At 39.2% G+C, this 15883-nt stretch overlaps 2 protein-coding genes across 2 annotated transcripts; both read right to left on the reverse strand.

Moving 5' to 3' along the window:
• Positions 1–689: 689 nt before the first annotated feature.
• LOC148817575 (taste receptor type 1 member 1-like) lies at positions 690–4377 on the reverse strand. The gene is made up of 5 exons (XM_088938493.1): positions 4120–4377; positions 3250–3990; positions 2764–2973; positions 1909–2029; positions 690–1624 (listed from the first exon to the last, which is right to left on the reverse strand). Exons 1-5 carry the CDS (start codon positions 4375–4377, stop codon positions 690–692), a joined length of 2265 nt encoding a protein of 754 aa, XP_088794619.1.
• A 3285-nt stretch (positions 4378–7662) lies between these two features.
• LOC148817576 (taste receptor type 1 member 1-like) lies at positions 7663–12744 on the reverse strand. Its single transcript, XM_088937986.1, has 6 exons — positions 12638–12744; positions 11258–11555; positions 10375–11127; positions 9851–10060; positions 8855–8975; positions 7663–8597 (listed from the first exon to the last, which is right to left on the reverse strand). Exons 2-6 carry the CDS (start codon positions 11513–11515, stop codon positions 7663–7665), a joined length of 2277 nt encoding a protein of 758 aa, XP_088794112.1. The 5' UTR covers positions 11516–11555; positions 12638–12744.
• Between the last annotated feature and the right edge of the window lie 3139 nt (positions 12745–15883).

Below are 15883 nucleotides of genomic sequence, written 5' to 3' on the forward strand. Positions count from 1 at the left end.
TGATAGCAAAACACTGTCTGTTCCTTTCATCAAACTGGCAATTAACTGAGATAAGTAGTTCGATCTCTTATCTCAGTTAATTGCCAATATGGCAATTATGAATGACCAGTTACGTATGTAGAACATATCACGTTTCAAAGATGTTTATGAACACAGTACTGACTCATGACAGAAAAGACATTGCACGTCTGATGTCAACAGATCAGGAAGCCACTAACAAAATAGGTCATCTTCTCATTTGTAACCATTATTTCTAACCATTATCATTCTCCTAAAAACCCACAAAACATGAGGTTATGATATTAAGTAAAGGATATGCTCATGTTCTCTAATAACTATTTTTATTGAAAATCAAGCACAAGTACAACAATGGTACACACATTTTTGGGAACTTTGCATATTGCTGTTACATTGGAACATTCAATGCTGGTTCTATTTTTTCTCTGATTAACAAAATGCAAATGTATGAAAAATGAAAAAACTTTCCACTTCCACTCCAAGCTTGCAAAATCCGTTATCCGACTTTAAGTACATACATTGATTGTATTCATTGATATAAATCATGATATAAACGTTCACTACATATAATAATTATTTCCCCCTAGTTTTTCTCATATACTACTAATTATAGCTATGCGCCTTATATTAACCTCCTAATGAGGTTTAAATATTTTCTCATTGAAATGCTTTTACATAGTACTTATTCTCTGGGTATAGGTTTGAATATGGTTCTGAAAGTGTGCGGGAGTGTTTTTTTCAGGTGAGAAAAGGATAATGTAGCACTTTGGAATAAAGTAACCAAAGAGTATTCCATATAAACTAGCCAGTACTGAGACAGCATTAATGGCCTGGATATATTTCCCTTTGTAAACTACATATGCAGTCATGTAGGAGACCCATGCAAAGAAAAATACGAGCAAACTAAAAGTTATAAACTTCGCCTCATTGTAGTTTTTGGGCAGGTCAGTGCCCAGATAGGAAAAGATAAAGCAGGCAATGCTGAGAAAGCCAATAAAAGCTATCACAGCAGCAAAAGCATATAGATTCCCCATGTTACACACAAATACAATCTGGCCTTTAAAGGCTGCAGTGTCATTGAAAGGCTGGGGTCCATCAATAGCAACCCAGACGGCACACAGGATGATCTGAATGACCACACATGCCACAATGATGAGCCACTGACCATTGTGCTTGACCCAGAAGTTATAAGCCTTGGGCAGCTTGGCTGCCATTTTGAAAACACACACAATCTGGAAGGAGCGGATGGCAAGACAGGTGAGGCAGGCTGTGTAAAACACAGCGAACATGGTATTTCTCAGGATGCAGTTCTCCTTCTTTGGTGCCCCGATGTAGAAGAACACACTGCTGCAGGACGTGCACAGGCAGATCAACATGAAAAAGCACATGTTTCCTCCAGCAGATTTCACAACTGGGGTGTTACAATTCAAGGCAAAGACAACTGTAACACTCACTGACAGAATGAATAAGAAGCCTGCAGACAGCATTAATCCAATGGAGACGAGTTCTGTGTGGTAAAGATACTTCAGGGAACGCTTCATACAGGAAGAGCTTCCAGATTCTGACCACTCATCAGCTTCACAACTGATACAGTTGTAGGGATCAGCTGTTAAATATGAACAACATAGAAATTGGAATGTTTAAAAAGGCATGTAGCTACATTGTTATCAGGTCAGATACTCACAAATGTGGTACAAGAATTGTCATCATCACAACGAAGAAAGCAACTAGACTGCTAAAGGTTGGAGACCTGCTTGGCACATAATGGACTGTACTGTATATGGAGTTTCAATGGCAATGGTCTCTGAGTTTTGTGCCTGTATCAGGAGAGGAAACCCAAGCAAACATGGAGAGTAGACACTTAATTCCTCTATAAAAAGAGAGGTATACCTGTGTAATTGATGTATGTTCCATTTGGGCAAACTTCACAGTCAAAACAGCACTTGTGTACTTCAGTATTCTGTCTTTTGTAACCCTCTTTACATTCTGAAGAACACACTGAAACAGGGACCTGTAAAAGAAAGGATTTGTTTAACAGTCCTTTCTGGTGTGGGACACAATTTAATTGATGTACCATGTCAGTGGAAGGCAATTCAAAGAGCATAAAACTCACTTGCAGTGTGTTCGGAGTGCCATATGGCAGTATCCCCATCACCCAATCAATTGAATAGTAATCCTGCTACAAGAATTGGATATGCTGCAGAGATTTAGGAACTTTGTGGAATTCATACCATACCCTGGTTGATCTGTAATTACTGTTCTTACAAGCCCAACACAATTTTGTTGCACTTCTTGATATTTTGACCAAGGAGCACAAACTTTCTACATAGGCTTTTGGCCTCTTCTTCTGAGAAGCAGGAGATTTTATTTTTTCTCCTTTATCCTTCCTGACATTTATGTGAATTTTCCATCCTAGGTGAAATGGACATCTCGGAGATGAACATCCCCAGTTCACTTAGTCTGGTAGAAACAATCCTCTATGGAAGAACTCTAAGTCAAGTGCTACAGCTACTTTTATGCTGCATGCTATGGAACCTAGGGTATATGTTGCATAGTTTCCCGTCTTTTGTCTTTAGCATCTCAATGACTTGAAAATACTTAAAAGTACACAACAAACTCTTTCCCTAACAAATTAAGAATCTAAGTGCCTAAAATATTAAAAACAAATTGAAAACATACTTAAAGTTCATTCAGTCACTTCTTAGGCTAATAACATGGCCACAATATTATAAAATAAATCAGTACCGTTCCATTTGTGTGCCAAGAAATAAGATTTTCATGTAAAATGAAATCAGGATTTTCATCTGAAGAATAAGATCCAATCTTCTTGAAGGAGGCAGATGAGGTCCAGTCCCAGAATACTATCTCATACCAAGCAGGAAGGTCTCCATTGTCATCAAACGCAATACTGTAGTTGTGTAGTGTGAAGTTCACTCTATTCATTTTTTGAAATACCTGTATTCCCATGGAAGAGAAAATTGTAAAATTCCAAATCAGATAAAAGAAAGAAAAGGAAAACATCATGGCATGCTGTGTTCTTTTTAAAACGCTTCAAAAGCCCCCACCCCACCACTCACAAATAGAATGTAAAATTAGCCTATTCGACTGCATCATTTTTGTCCATGTATCTATGTTATTGTCCAATGCTGTAAAGTTATATTTGAGGACAGAGATGTTAAACTAAAAAGAGAAAACTAACAAGAATCAGCTAGCAATTAAAAATTAACCTACCATGTAGGGATGAACTGGCCCAGTCTTGCTACAACCTTTCAAGCCACAATCCAGAACCTGGTGCAGTGCATGAGCTACAACATACACAGCTGTGTAAATGTTGAAATTGTAAGTACGGAACTCTTTCATGAGATCTTGAGGGCCTACATCAGAGCACTTGGGACACACTTGGCTACACACTTCCATGTGCGGCGCATCTGAACACACCTCACCTCTGCCCAAATTCATCATTCTGTTATAGACAAAATCTTCAAACCCAGGAAAGGGTATCAGCTTGATGGTTATTCCTATGACAGTGCCTATGGTTTCAATGCCAGGCTCCTGTCGCAGCATAAGGTTCAAGGACCAAGCTTCGCTAGCAATCCACACCTTCTTAATATTCTTCTTGATAGCTGTTTTGAGAAAAGGGGTTACAAATTCTTGATTTGCAAAGAGCACAACAACACGGACATCAAGGGTGGCAAGTGCATTCAGCATTCCACTGATTTTGGATTGGTCTATGGAGATTATGTCTTGGTAAGCCAAGCAAATATCAGCAGATCTGATCTCCTCTACAAAGATTTGAAGAGCGTCTCGGCTGTAATCATCATCACCTCCGATGAATGCGACCCAGTTCCACTTAAACTCCTGTAGAAGACGAACGATCAGCCGGACTTGATATCGGTCGCTTGGGATTGATCGGAAGAAGGATGGAAAACTAACGATGTTGCTTAACTTTGCGCTTGTTGCCCCATAACCTACCTGTAAAAAAAAGCAAGTTAAAACTCCAGACAATGTTCACATTTCAAGATTTAAATGCACAGATTTCAAATGCAGTTTGTCGTGTCAAATGATTCAGAAATTCTCAGTGAAAAGCAAAAAGAAAATTACCATCGGAATGAGGTAAGACATTAACAGTGGTGCTATAGAAATGGTATAAGTGCTCCTGAGTTGACTGATGACAGCTGTGACTTTAGGTAAATATTCTTTTCTCTTCATCTCAACTGGAACAGATCCATTGGTGGAGAGGAAATTGAAAACTGAAGGGAAGTTCTTGGTGATGGAGCAGTAGTCAAAAATCTCATAGCCCAGTGAGATATTGGGAAGGAGGGAGGTAGAATTATTGATTTCGTCCACAGCAAATCTCATCACCTGGATTTGATGATAAACTGCAACCAGAAATCTAAACCTAAGTGAGGAAAACATTACAGAGATGTTGGAGGAACACAACAATAAATATTGTGGTGCTAGTGAGCACCAGCAAGAGTGTTAGTACAAAACAGATACAGGCAGGAAACGTAGGATTCTGTGATGAAGACAAATCATGTAAACAATCACCCAGTCTGTTTATGATCACACCTTGGATGGAGAATGGAATGACCTACTGCACCATTAAATGTTTCCAGGGACACAAGGTTCTGTAGGCCTGTATAAACTTCCAATCATCTGTTCACATGCAATGCAGTCATGACCAATTCATCGCATTGATGTTCTAGTGCCTCCATTATATTGTATTTGTAAAAAAATGACCACATACATTAATGTTTCATCTTCTTGGACAAGATATTACTGATTTTTGAGTTATATTTGGTGTCATAGGATGCAAGAAAACTTGAATCCTGGATTATACAGGGATATAGAATTGGTTACCACACCAGGGGAACTGTCACTGAACAGACCATTGGGAAAACCTTCATTTTTAGGTCTTAATATCTAGGGCCAGTTTACCTACCAGTATGTTCTTGGAGTAAACCAGACAAAACCCACATGAACACAGGAACACACAAACTCGACGCAGATAGCAGCCCACCTGCAGGAGTAGACCCAGGGTCCCAGTGCTGCAAGGCAGCAATGCAAACCTCTCTGCCACTGTGCCACCCAGACTAACATAATTAAATACAATCATACACATTCTATATATAATAGAATATAGCATTAGACTAAAGTGGTTTACATAAATCAGAGTACATCAATTTCACTGTAGGCAGATGAGGTCCAGTCCCAGAATACTATGTCATACCAAGCAGGAAGGTCTCCATTGTCATCAAACGCAATACTGTAGTTGTGTAGTGTGAAGTTCAATACAGATGACTACCACAATACAATCAGAGGCTGTAATAGCCATGATCTAATGATGGCGCACATAAAAACTTTTCCCCGATAGTGTGTTTAAACAAAGGAGAAATCTTAACATTATCTGCAAAAAAATGAATAGGCTTTAATATGATTATTTTGAAATACATGTATATATATATATTAATTGGGCGTAGTAAATGAAGAAAATTTACAGTAGTAGAAATTCGACATAGTAAATACACATAAGCTACAGCTAAGATAATAGAAACATCTAACCCCACATAAATAAACTACTGAGCTTTCGTCTGAAAATATAAACGATTTAAGACAGATACGCTATCACCGACAAGCTGTATCCAAAAGAAAAAAAAAGTTAAAATTGGGGAAGGCAAAGTGTAGGAAACCATTGTGAGGTCTCCCGGTCCACTGTAGAGTGAAACAGGTAAATTTCTGCCCCACGTCCGGCCGGAATCGTGTGCATTATTGTTAACTCTTTTTCATAAATTGTACGGCTTTATCTCGAAAACTTTAAAACCACATTTGTGGCAACTGCTTTGTGAATATAAGACGCTGTCAACTGTCCGTCTATTTGGACAGTTGGGATTTTCGTAGCGCTTTGATCAAACCAGAGGCTAAAAAGACACTTTTAAGAATTAATAATTTAGAAACAATAATTTATAATTCCAGTGATTACGGCGATGGGGATTATTTTATTGCTAATTAATTTTTCCCGTTTTATCGTGAAAAAATGCGCAAATCACCGATCGAAAGGTCGTTTCTGATTAACGAAGAGCGAATCTACAGTTTAAGACGTTTTTGAAACTATATGATAGCAACTTATGTAACATTAATGGGTTTAGGCCTACTTACCTATCGCAATGTAACGCTTCAGGGCGGCTGTTACTTTGCGCTTTTAGAAAATCCAGATCATGGAGGTGGACTTCGAAAAGCCCTCCCAAAACGTAATCTCCGCGCAACCTGAACTCTGATAACGCGCAATTTTCTCTTGCGCTGTTGCATGGATAACAGAGAATCGAGAGGATCAAGATCTGCAAGAAACTTTGGATCTCAGACATTGTTCTTACTGGAACTCACTGGCTTATCCTTGCTTTTGAGTTGTTACAACCGCGAACTTAGTAACTTTTAGCCCTTTAAATTAATTATCATTTTATTAATTTGCATGTAACCACGATGTGCACGACAGAAGTGAACATCCCAGCATCTCTAAGCACGACAGAACATAATCTTTTTCTCTGTTTGCGTATCGTGTTTTCATTTAAAATGTATTATTGGTTGTAGTTTAAAGTTAATTATAATTAACATAAAAGTGCATCTTTCTCCGCCTGTGTGTTTTACTACGAAAGATATCACTCAAAGTACCTTTGACCATTTCAAACGAAGCTCAAGCAGAGGTTTTGTTAATCTACAGATAATTGTCCACGTGTTCGTTGCAGGTGTTTTTTCTAAATGTTGCAAAGATCTTTCCACTTGCAAATGACACAAATGCAAATTTTGTCTTTTAAGAAGTCACCAACCATTTCATTTAAACTTCCCTTTGGCTTTATTATTTTACTAACCTTAGGAAGCAAGCCCGGCGTCTGTTTTGAATGTGTTTATAACAACTTGAGAAGACTCTCACTTCACGAATAAAAAAAATGAATAACAAGCCAACCCGTTTCCAAAGATTTTTACAGAGAAAATAAACACAAGTAACAAAACTTTCACACTTTTGCAACACCAAGTCAAACAAAAAGAAATTGCTTTTCTCGTTAACATTAGTAAGTATATTTCAATAATAATTTAAAGTTGAGGGATAAAACCGAAAACCTGCAATCCACAATTAATCTATAAAATATTTTGTACCTATCAAAAAGTATTTAATACCATATAATAAAAGAAGGACATTTTATTTTGTTTCCCATTTAAAAAAAACAGATTTAAGGAAAAGGCATTTCTTGAAAGAATAAGACTCTTTTCTCTTTTTTATGAGCTCTCTTGAAGGAAATCAACAAATTACTCACTCAAATAAGACACTCAGGATCAATATCCAAAGCACTTCTTGCCTTCTCAAACACCTAACTTTCAGAAAAGAAGAAACACACCTATCTCAATGAAAATAAAAAAAAAAACATAGCAACATTTATAATGCCAAGATATTCCCAGGCAATGAAAACATCAAAAATGAAAAACTAATGAATTATTTCTTCCAAAAAGTATATTTAAGCCCCTTTTCCCATAAAACCTGCAAATGGTCAGTGCCATCACCACTAAACGTTTATTCTGAATCCAAAATAAAATCAGATTTTATATGTATCATCTCAAAGTTTTGAGATGTTCCTTGCTTTATCATTGACCTCCTTACATACTACTTATTCTCTGGGTGTAATTCTGAATGCAGGTTTGGAAGTGTGCGGGAGTGTTTTTTTCAGGTTTATAAAGGATAATGTAGCACTTAGGGATAAAGTAGCCAAAGACAATGCCATATAAACTAGACAGCACTGAGATAGCATTTATGGCCTGGATGTATTTCCCTTTGTAAACCATGTATGCAGTCAAAAAGGAAATCCATGAAAGGAAAAATATGAGCAAGCTGAATGTTATCGATTTTGCCTCATTGTAGTTTTTGGGCAGGTCAGTGCCCATGTAGGAGAAGATAAAGCAGGCAATGCTGAGAAAACCAACGAATATTATTACAACGTTGAAAGCAACTTCATTCCCCATGCTGCAGTCAAATATGATCTGGTCTTCATAGGCTGCTGTGTTATTGAAAGGCTGGGGTCCCTCCACACCAATCCAGATGGCACACAAGATGACTTGAATACCCACACAAGACATAATAGTGAGCCACTGGCCATTGTGCTTGACCCAGAAGTCATAGGCCTTGGGTAACTTGGCCGCCATTTTGAAGATGCAAACGATCTGGAAGGAGCGCACAGCGAGACAGGAGAGGCAGGCAGTGTAGAACACAGCGAATACAGGGTTTCTCAGGAGGCACTTTTCTCTCCCAGGTATTCCAAGATAAAAGAACACACTGCAGCAGGACACACTGAGACAGCCCAGCATGAAGAAGCACATCTTCCCCCCTGCAGACTTCACAACCGGGGTGTTAAAGTTACAAGCAAAGACAATGGCAACAGCCCCTGATATTGTAATGAGGAAGCTCGCGGACAGCATTAGTCCAATGGAGAGGAGCTCAGTATAGTCAAGGTACACCAAGATGCGCTTTTGACAGTTGGAACTGCCCTCTTCTGCCCACTCATCGACTTCACATTTATTACACGTGTAGGGATCAGCTGAGAAATAAGAAACATGAGATTGATTGTTTACAACAAAAAAACACAAAGCACAAGCATAAAACAGCACATATTAGACATCAAATGTTTCTGCTCCAGTCACTGACCACATTTCTGAGTATTCTTATGTGCAGCTATTTAGTTGCTTGTTTTATACCCTGTTTTGATATTGTGCCATTTTCTTCATTGTCAAACCTCTCTATATCTCCAGAGCAATTTGCTTCCAGCTTAATGGGAGCTGCTGTATAAATGCTTACCTGTATAATTGACATATGTCCCATTTGGACAGGCCTCACACTCAAAACAGCACTCATGGTGTCCAACCTGGTTCTTCTTGTAACCCACTGGACATTCTGGAGAGCACACCGATACAGGCACCTGCAGGAAAATACACTCAAGGGCTCGAGGAGAGTAGAGGAGCAGTAGAACACCCACAGGGAGATGTGTGATGGCTCATGGCCACTTTCTTATTCTTTGCACAAATGATAGAAATCAGCTATATTGACTAGTTTCAGTCCACTGTGTGGACATTTCCTTAAAGTAACAGTGAAATTCCAGTAGACTCTACTAGCAGGTGGAGTTAGACATTAGGATCCTATTATTCATGGGTGAGAGCAGAATCTCAGGAAAAAAGCTATTTTACACCAAGACTCACCCACGTCCCCGCCCTATCCCTTACCTTGGTCACAAGAATTCCCCTCAATTATCCTATTTAGCACTAACATGGCAAATCCCTTAAACACAATTGCTTTTATTGCCAAGATGAAACAGGACTGGTTTGGACTAATTTTATGAAAATAATTACATTATTTTCTTTCATAGGTATACCTTTGCTGAAAAAACAACAAGAGCCTCTATTATTTTCCTGTCATCTTGCTTTAGATCAAAGAGAACTCTCCTTTCTTGTTTATACATTACTAGTATGCTGTCAATAAGATGAATTAAGAATCCACAGTTTTGCAGCACAGGATAGTTTAGCAGTGCATGTGATTTTGTGAAGCTCTGAGCTTCACCTTCAGTCACACATCTCTTCCTTTATGTGTTGGTCTCTTTTGAACTTGTGAAAAGAAAGTGGCAGTCTCATTTCCTGCAACAACAGCAATGGTCCAATCAAAACCAGCTGCCCTTTTCAGTTCATAATGTTCATGTTGCAGGAACCGATATTCCCAATTCTCAGCTCTTCCCTTTATTGCTACACAGCTTTTTTTCTTCATTTAAAATGATGTAATGCAAATAAAAAAGTAAATAGTTACCACTCCATTTGTGTGCCAATGAATAAGACTCTTGTTGAGAATGAACTCAGGCTGAGTTTGAGGAGAATATGAACCAATCTTCTTGAAAAACTCAGGTGAGGTCTTGTCCCAAACCACAATTTCATAATAAGGTGATGGGTCTCCACATTCATCAAACTCTATGGTGTGTCCATACAGTGTGAAGCTGACCTTCTTCAGCTTCTCGAACACCTGGGACCATTGAAAAGAAAAATATTAGCATCTGAAATATATATAATGACTGTTTTGAAAAGACATCCTACCGATTACTTCTTCCCGTATACGTGTTAGTTTAAAGGATGCAGGAGTCTGAATCCAAATAGCAGACATCTAAAAGCTTCTCAAATACAGATTGTTCTTGATTTACTCGAGTTATTCTTTCCTGAAAAATGCTTCATAATTCAAAAAGGCATACATCAACAAACAATTCCTCATTACAATGAATGTTAACAGTGGAGATGTAAATAATACGAGCAAAAAAAATTCAAGAAGCTGACAGAGTTTACCATGTAGGGATAGACCGGCCCTGATCCTGAACATCCATTCACACTGCACTGCAAAGCCTGGTGCAATGAATGTGCAATAGCATAAACCGCTGAATAAATGCTGAACCTGTAAGTTGGGTCCTCGTTAATGATATCTTGAGGGGTTACCCCAGAACACTGGGGACAAAGCTGGTTGCAAGTTTCCATTGGTGACACACGCTGTTCAGAGGGGCAAGTCTGGGTTTTTCGGCGGGTCATTGTTCTGTAGACAAACTCCTTGAACCCTGGTAAAGTCCCCAGTCCTTGGATGGTTATTCCAATGATGGTCCCAATAGAGTCAATTCCGGAGGAACTGAGCAGTTGGTGATTTAAGGACCAGGCCTCACTGGCGATCAACACTTTGTTCCTCACGTTCCTCTTGACCGCTTGTTGGATGAACAGCGTCACGTCGTTTTGCTGCGCGAACAGCACAATGACGCCGATTTTGAGGCGGTCGATGACATCGATCATCTGGTCAATTTCGGGGGGCGTTCTGGCGATCATTCCGTGGTAAGCCAGGCAGATGTTGGCTGACGGGATCTCCTCAGAAAAAAACTGAAGGGCATCCCGGCTGTAATCGCTGTCCCCCCCGAGGAACGCCACCCAGTTCCACTTAAACATCTGCAGCAGACGAACAATAAGGTCCACCTGATGTTTGTCGCTCGGAATCGTTCGGAAAAAGGAGGGGAATTTTATTTTGTCACTCAGCTGTGTACTTGTGGCACCATAGGTTACCTGTGAAACCAGAAATAAAAACCTATTAAGCAACCAGTTTGCGTTCCCTCACCATCGTGGTTGAAATAAACATATTTTTACAGGCGCAAAGCGAATTTGCCTGCAAGATGAGGAACTTTTAAAATGTTACCATTGGAACAAAGCTTGACATGAGCAGGGGAGCAATAGTTATGGTTGTCGTGCTTCCAAAAGGGCCGGTGACAGATATAACTTTAGGATGATACTCCCTGATCGTGTTTCGCACTGGGACAGATCCGTTGGTGGAGAGGAGGTCAAACACAGTCGGGAAGTTCTGTGTTCGGGAGCAGTGGTCGAAGATCTCGTAGCCGAGCGACACGTTGGGCAGTAGAGAGGTGGAGTTATTGATCTCCTCCACTGCAAACCTCATCACCTGGAGCTGCTGATAACCTGAAGGCAAGAAATTCAATCTGTGGGATAAAAGACACGGGAGATTGTGGAGGTACATAACTACACATGCTTTGGGTTAACCCCCGTTGAAGTTTTAAAGTTTTACTTCAAGCCGGCAGGGATTTTAACTGCAGCACTTCAAGAACAGACTGCTTCACACAAAAAAACAATCTTTAATCAAACGACAACATTTTCGCACTGTAACATCTGTAATAATAAGAAATATTTAGTGTTGCGAGTGAATCTACTAGAGTAATACGACATCTTGCGAAGCAAAGGGGTTTTATTTATAGAAATTCAGTAACCGCATAATCCAGACTGTTCAATCTTAGTCCCGGGGTGTGTTTGTACGTCTTTTTTTTCCAGATCAGCTCTTAACAAGCTAAAAGAGCTGGTTACTGGTTTAACTAGAACAAACGGACCGAAAAGCTTCTCCCAGTTCTCAAGCGCCGCTGATTTAAGGAGACCTTAAAAATTTTTGGTGGCTTAAATTTAAGATGTACTGTATCCTGCAGCGGTACGCGTAAATTATACGAGAGCGCACTCTGCAGCTCAGAGGTGATGGGGTGTGATGTTGCTCCAATCGTACGTGTGATTCAGATGGAAAAAAACGAAGAAACATTTAAGCATTTACCTTTTAATACCACCAGGCTGTTTCTTGCCAAGATTGTGTGACATTTACTTGCAACTAATAAAACGGATGTAGGAGCTAAACTACACACGAAAGGGTTAGTTCTGCACTAGTGTTCGCAGACCTATCGTTTTCCACTATGATTTACATTTTTCGGTTAGCTTGCGTTATTTGTCGAAAACTCGTTTTGACAGGAAAAAAGACGAACGCTCATTAGGTACGCCATTTCAATTAAATTATGTGTAAAAAATGTGTACGGACCACGAACCGATATTTGTAGGCTATATAACGTTACTTCAAAGAAAAAACAAGTCACTTTATATAGAACGTCTTTTATACAGAAAACGTCGTTTTCACATCACATAAAGTCCCCAGCGTTTGTACTACATATAGATACGTTTGTCAATTAAGATATTAAAACAAATAAACGAACTGTTATAAATGCAAATAGAGGCGATGTAGTTTACTCACCTACTGCACTGCAGTTCTTCGGGATGGGTGCTCGTCGTATCTTGGTTGAGCGCGAAGTGAATCTGGAACAGTCCTCCAAGAATGTAGTCCCCCTGTAATTTAAAATCTGAGTCCTCGCAACATAACGTCGAGTTTATCCGATGAAAATACAAGCCCAAAAGCACAAAGAAAAAGTCGGAACCCTGCATAGCTACTGTCTCTGGAGAGGAGACCCAGGAACGTCAAACAAGGTCCCCAGGGAAAAAAAAAGAAATGCTGTTTTCTCACTGTATCCCCAAGAAATTGTGAAAGAGTTGTGAGATTTAGCCTCTCCATTTGCAAACGCAATGGATTTACATACACTCTCGTTATGCTTGAACAATTCGAATGTTTTTCTAGGGAAACCACAACCCTGTGTTTGCAAAGGATTTCTTGTTTTTCTGAAGAATAATAAGCCCAAATAAAAGGGTAAAGTTCTTGGGAAATGTAATTATTAAACATATTCAGTTTCAAGCGAGAATCACTCACAATCCTTGCAAATCCGCACCCCGCTCTTGCATTTACAATGCTTATTTTTGATATACCACGCAGGTGTTTCTAATGTTGCGTACCGATTCTTTCCTGTTGCAAATGAACAATATGCAAACTTCATTTTTCCTCCCTCGGTTAAAACAGTGTTATTTTTCGTCAGCGCTTTTAAGTGAATGCACCCAGTAATCATTTTAATGGATTCTTAAATAGTAAATACAAGAAAGCTCAATTCCAACGGATTAAAAAATAACCTTTTAAATGACCAGGATGATTTCTCATTCTTTACCACTTTTTTAAAGCACAGTTTAAATTTAATGCATTAACACACTGGTTCACGGATTAACTTTTTGCTTAAACCCGGTTCACCGTATCAATGTTACTTTGGTCGACGTTCTGCACAGTACCCTGGCACGGACACAAGCGCCAAATTCAATGGCAGCAGTGGTTTTGTTTTTTTGTATATTGTTTCCGCTGCTTAGCTGTTGGGTTGTAGGTGTCAAATCTGCAGCTGGTGGTTAACTGCTTCTTAACATAAGGTTTATAGGTGCTGATCAATTAGCCGCTGCTAAAAAAAAAACTAAACCAGATGATTCTGCATTGTGCTCAGATAAGTAGCTTAAGTAAGCAATTAGAGATCAGAGCTGTAATAAACTCATATACTGTAATACTACTGCCATTGAGAACTGCAATCTCTCACACCTGCTATGATCGACAAGGGTAGAAGATGGCTCGAACTGTCTTTATGAAACAATAAATGTCAAACCCCTTCACTGCTACAACACATCATGCCTGCTGCTTAACCTCACTTTCAAATTCTTTCAACTGTTCACTTAGTCTTTAACATAATAAACAGTCTCCTAAAGCCCAGCCAAGCGGCACTGTACCTAAATTATCTTGGGATGCATAGTAACATGGGTAGCAGAGTTGCTTCAAAGGAGGTTCTTAATACACATTATTATTACACTTCTTTAGCGTTTTCTGGACACTCCACTCAAAGCTCTTTACAGGTAATGGGAACTCCCCTCCACCATCACCAATGTGCAGCCCCACCTGGATGATGCGATGGCAGCCAAAGTGCACCAGTGCTCTCACCACACACCAGCTATCAGTGGGGAGGAGAGCAGAGTAATGAAGCCAATTCATAGATAGAGATTTTTAGAAGGCCATGATTGGTTAAGGCCAGGGGTAAATTTAACCAGGACACTGGGTTTAGCACCCTTACTCTTTTCGAGAAATACCCTGGGGTTTTTAATGACCACAAAGAGTAACAACCTGGATTTTAGTTCTCAACCGAAGGACGGCGCCTTTTTTACAGTATAGTGCCCCTGTCACAGACCACAGGGTGAGCGACCTCTACTGACCCCACTAACACCTCTGCCAGCAACCTTAGCTTTCCCTGGAGGTCTCCCATCGAGGTACTGGCCAGGCTCACACCTGCTAAGCCTGAGTGGGTTGCCAGTAGTGAGTTACAGGGTGAAATAGCTGCTAGCAACATCATTCTGTGTCTCAGATGACTCCACATCTGTGTGTCTCAATGCCATTCCAGTGTTGGAGTGGGTGGGCTTGTTGGTCTGGTTACTTGACTTTTATGAATGTGTGTGTGCCCTGCAATATGAGTGTGAGCCATCCAGTCCAGAGAGTAATCTTGCCAGGCACCATGTGCCAGTCACATTATAAATGTGCCAATTTTTGATTAAAAACTGTGACCATCTTCAACACTGTGCATGTTGTGTTCAATTATTCCAATACAGACTGAACAAAGCAGAGAAGAGAGATCAACAGTTAAAATGCCAGTTTATTTATTCATCAGATGAATAAATAAATGAAGATTATTGGTTGAATGTTCAGTTGTTTTTTGGTTTATATGCCTTCTAAGAAGTGCTGCTGAAAGCTACAAAACTTCTCTGTTTGTTTTCATTGCAAGGTATCACCTACAGTAGGTCAACCATGGAGCTGAAAAAGCTAGATACTGTTCTTTTCTGTGTTCATACAATATATAGCTGTTCCTTGGCACACATCCAAACACAAAGCAATAGCTTATAGAAGACATAGAATTGCCATAAATCAAATGTACAGGTTAAAGTTTGCACTGGAAATATCTATTAAAATACCAGCTGTGCTTTCTGTTTTATATCCTCATTATTTTCAGTTCAATTTTATTTTACTCCAAGCAAATCATATTTTTAATCTTCTGTAGTTTTCATGATAAACAGGAAAACACTAAGCTGGAAGAGACTGCTTGTGAAAAAGACTGGTATTTATGTTGACACATCATTTACATCTTCTAGGCAGATGGCAGAAGCAATACAAAATGCAAACACAATGTGAATATATAGAGATAAATTGTAGTTTAAATCATAGGATGTTGTGTTTAAATGCTCTAATGCACTAGTAAGGCATTATTTAGAATATTATGTACAATTGTGTTCACATTATATAAAAGATATTGCTGTTATGGTATGAGTCTAGACGAGCAACCTGGCACATTGTGAAACATAAAGAAATGTTCTGCACTGAAAGGGTAAAAGACATGAATCTTTTTAATGTTGAACAGAGAAACCAATTATTTGAATATTTAAAACGCACAAAGGCATTAACAACATAATCCCATGGGATGTCTTCCAAATGACTGGATGAAATCCTTGGATCAGTTTGCTACTAACTACCAAACAGACATTTACTGTATAACTGCTCTTACGTTCTTAAACCAAAAAAAACCTACTCACATGGCAGACT

This window comes from Atractosteus spatula, chromosome 20 (assembly GCF_055471065.1).
Source record: "Atractosteus spatula isolate fAtrSpa1 chromosome 20, fAtrSpa1.hap1, whole genome shotgun sequence".
Classification (NCBI taxonomy): domain Eukaryota; kingdom Metazoa; phylum Chordata; class Actinopteri; order Semionotiformes; family Lepisosteidae; genus Atractosteus; species Atractosteus spatula.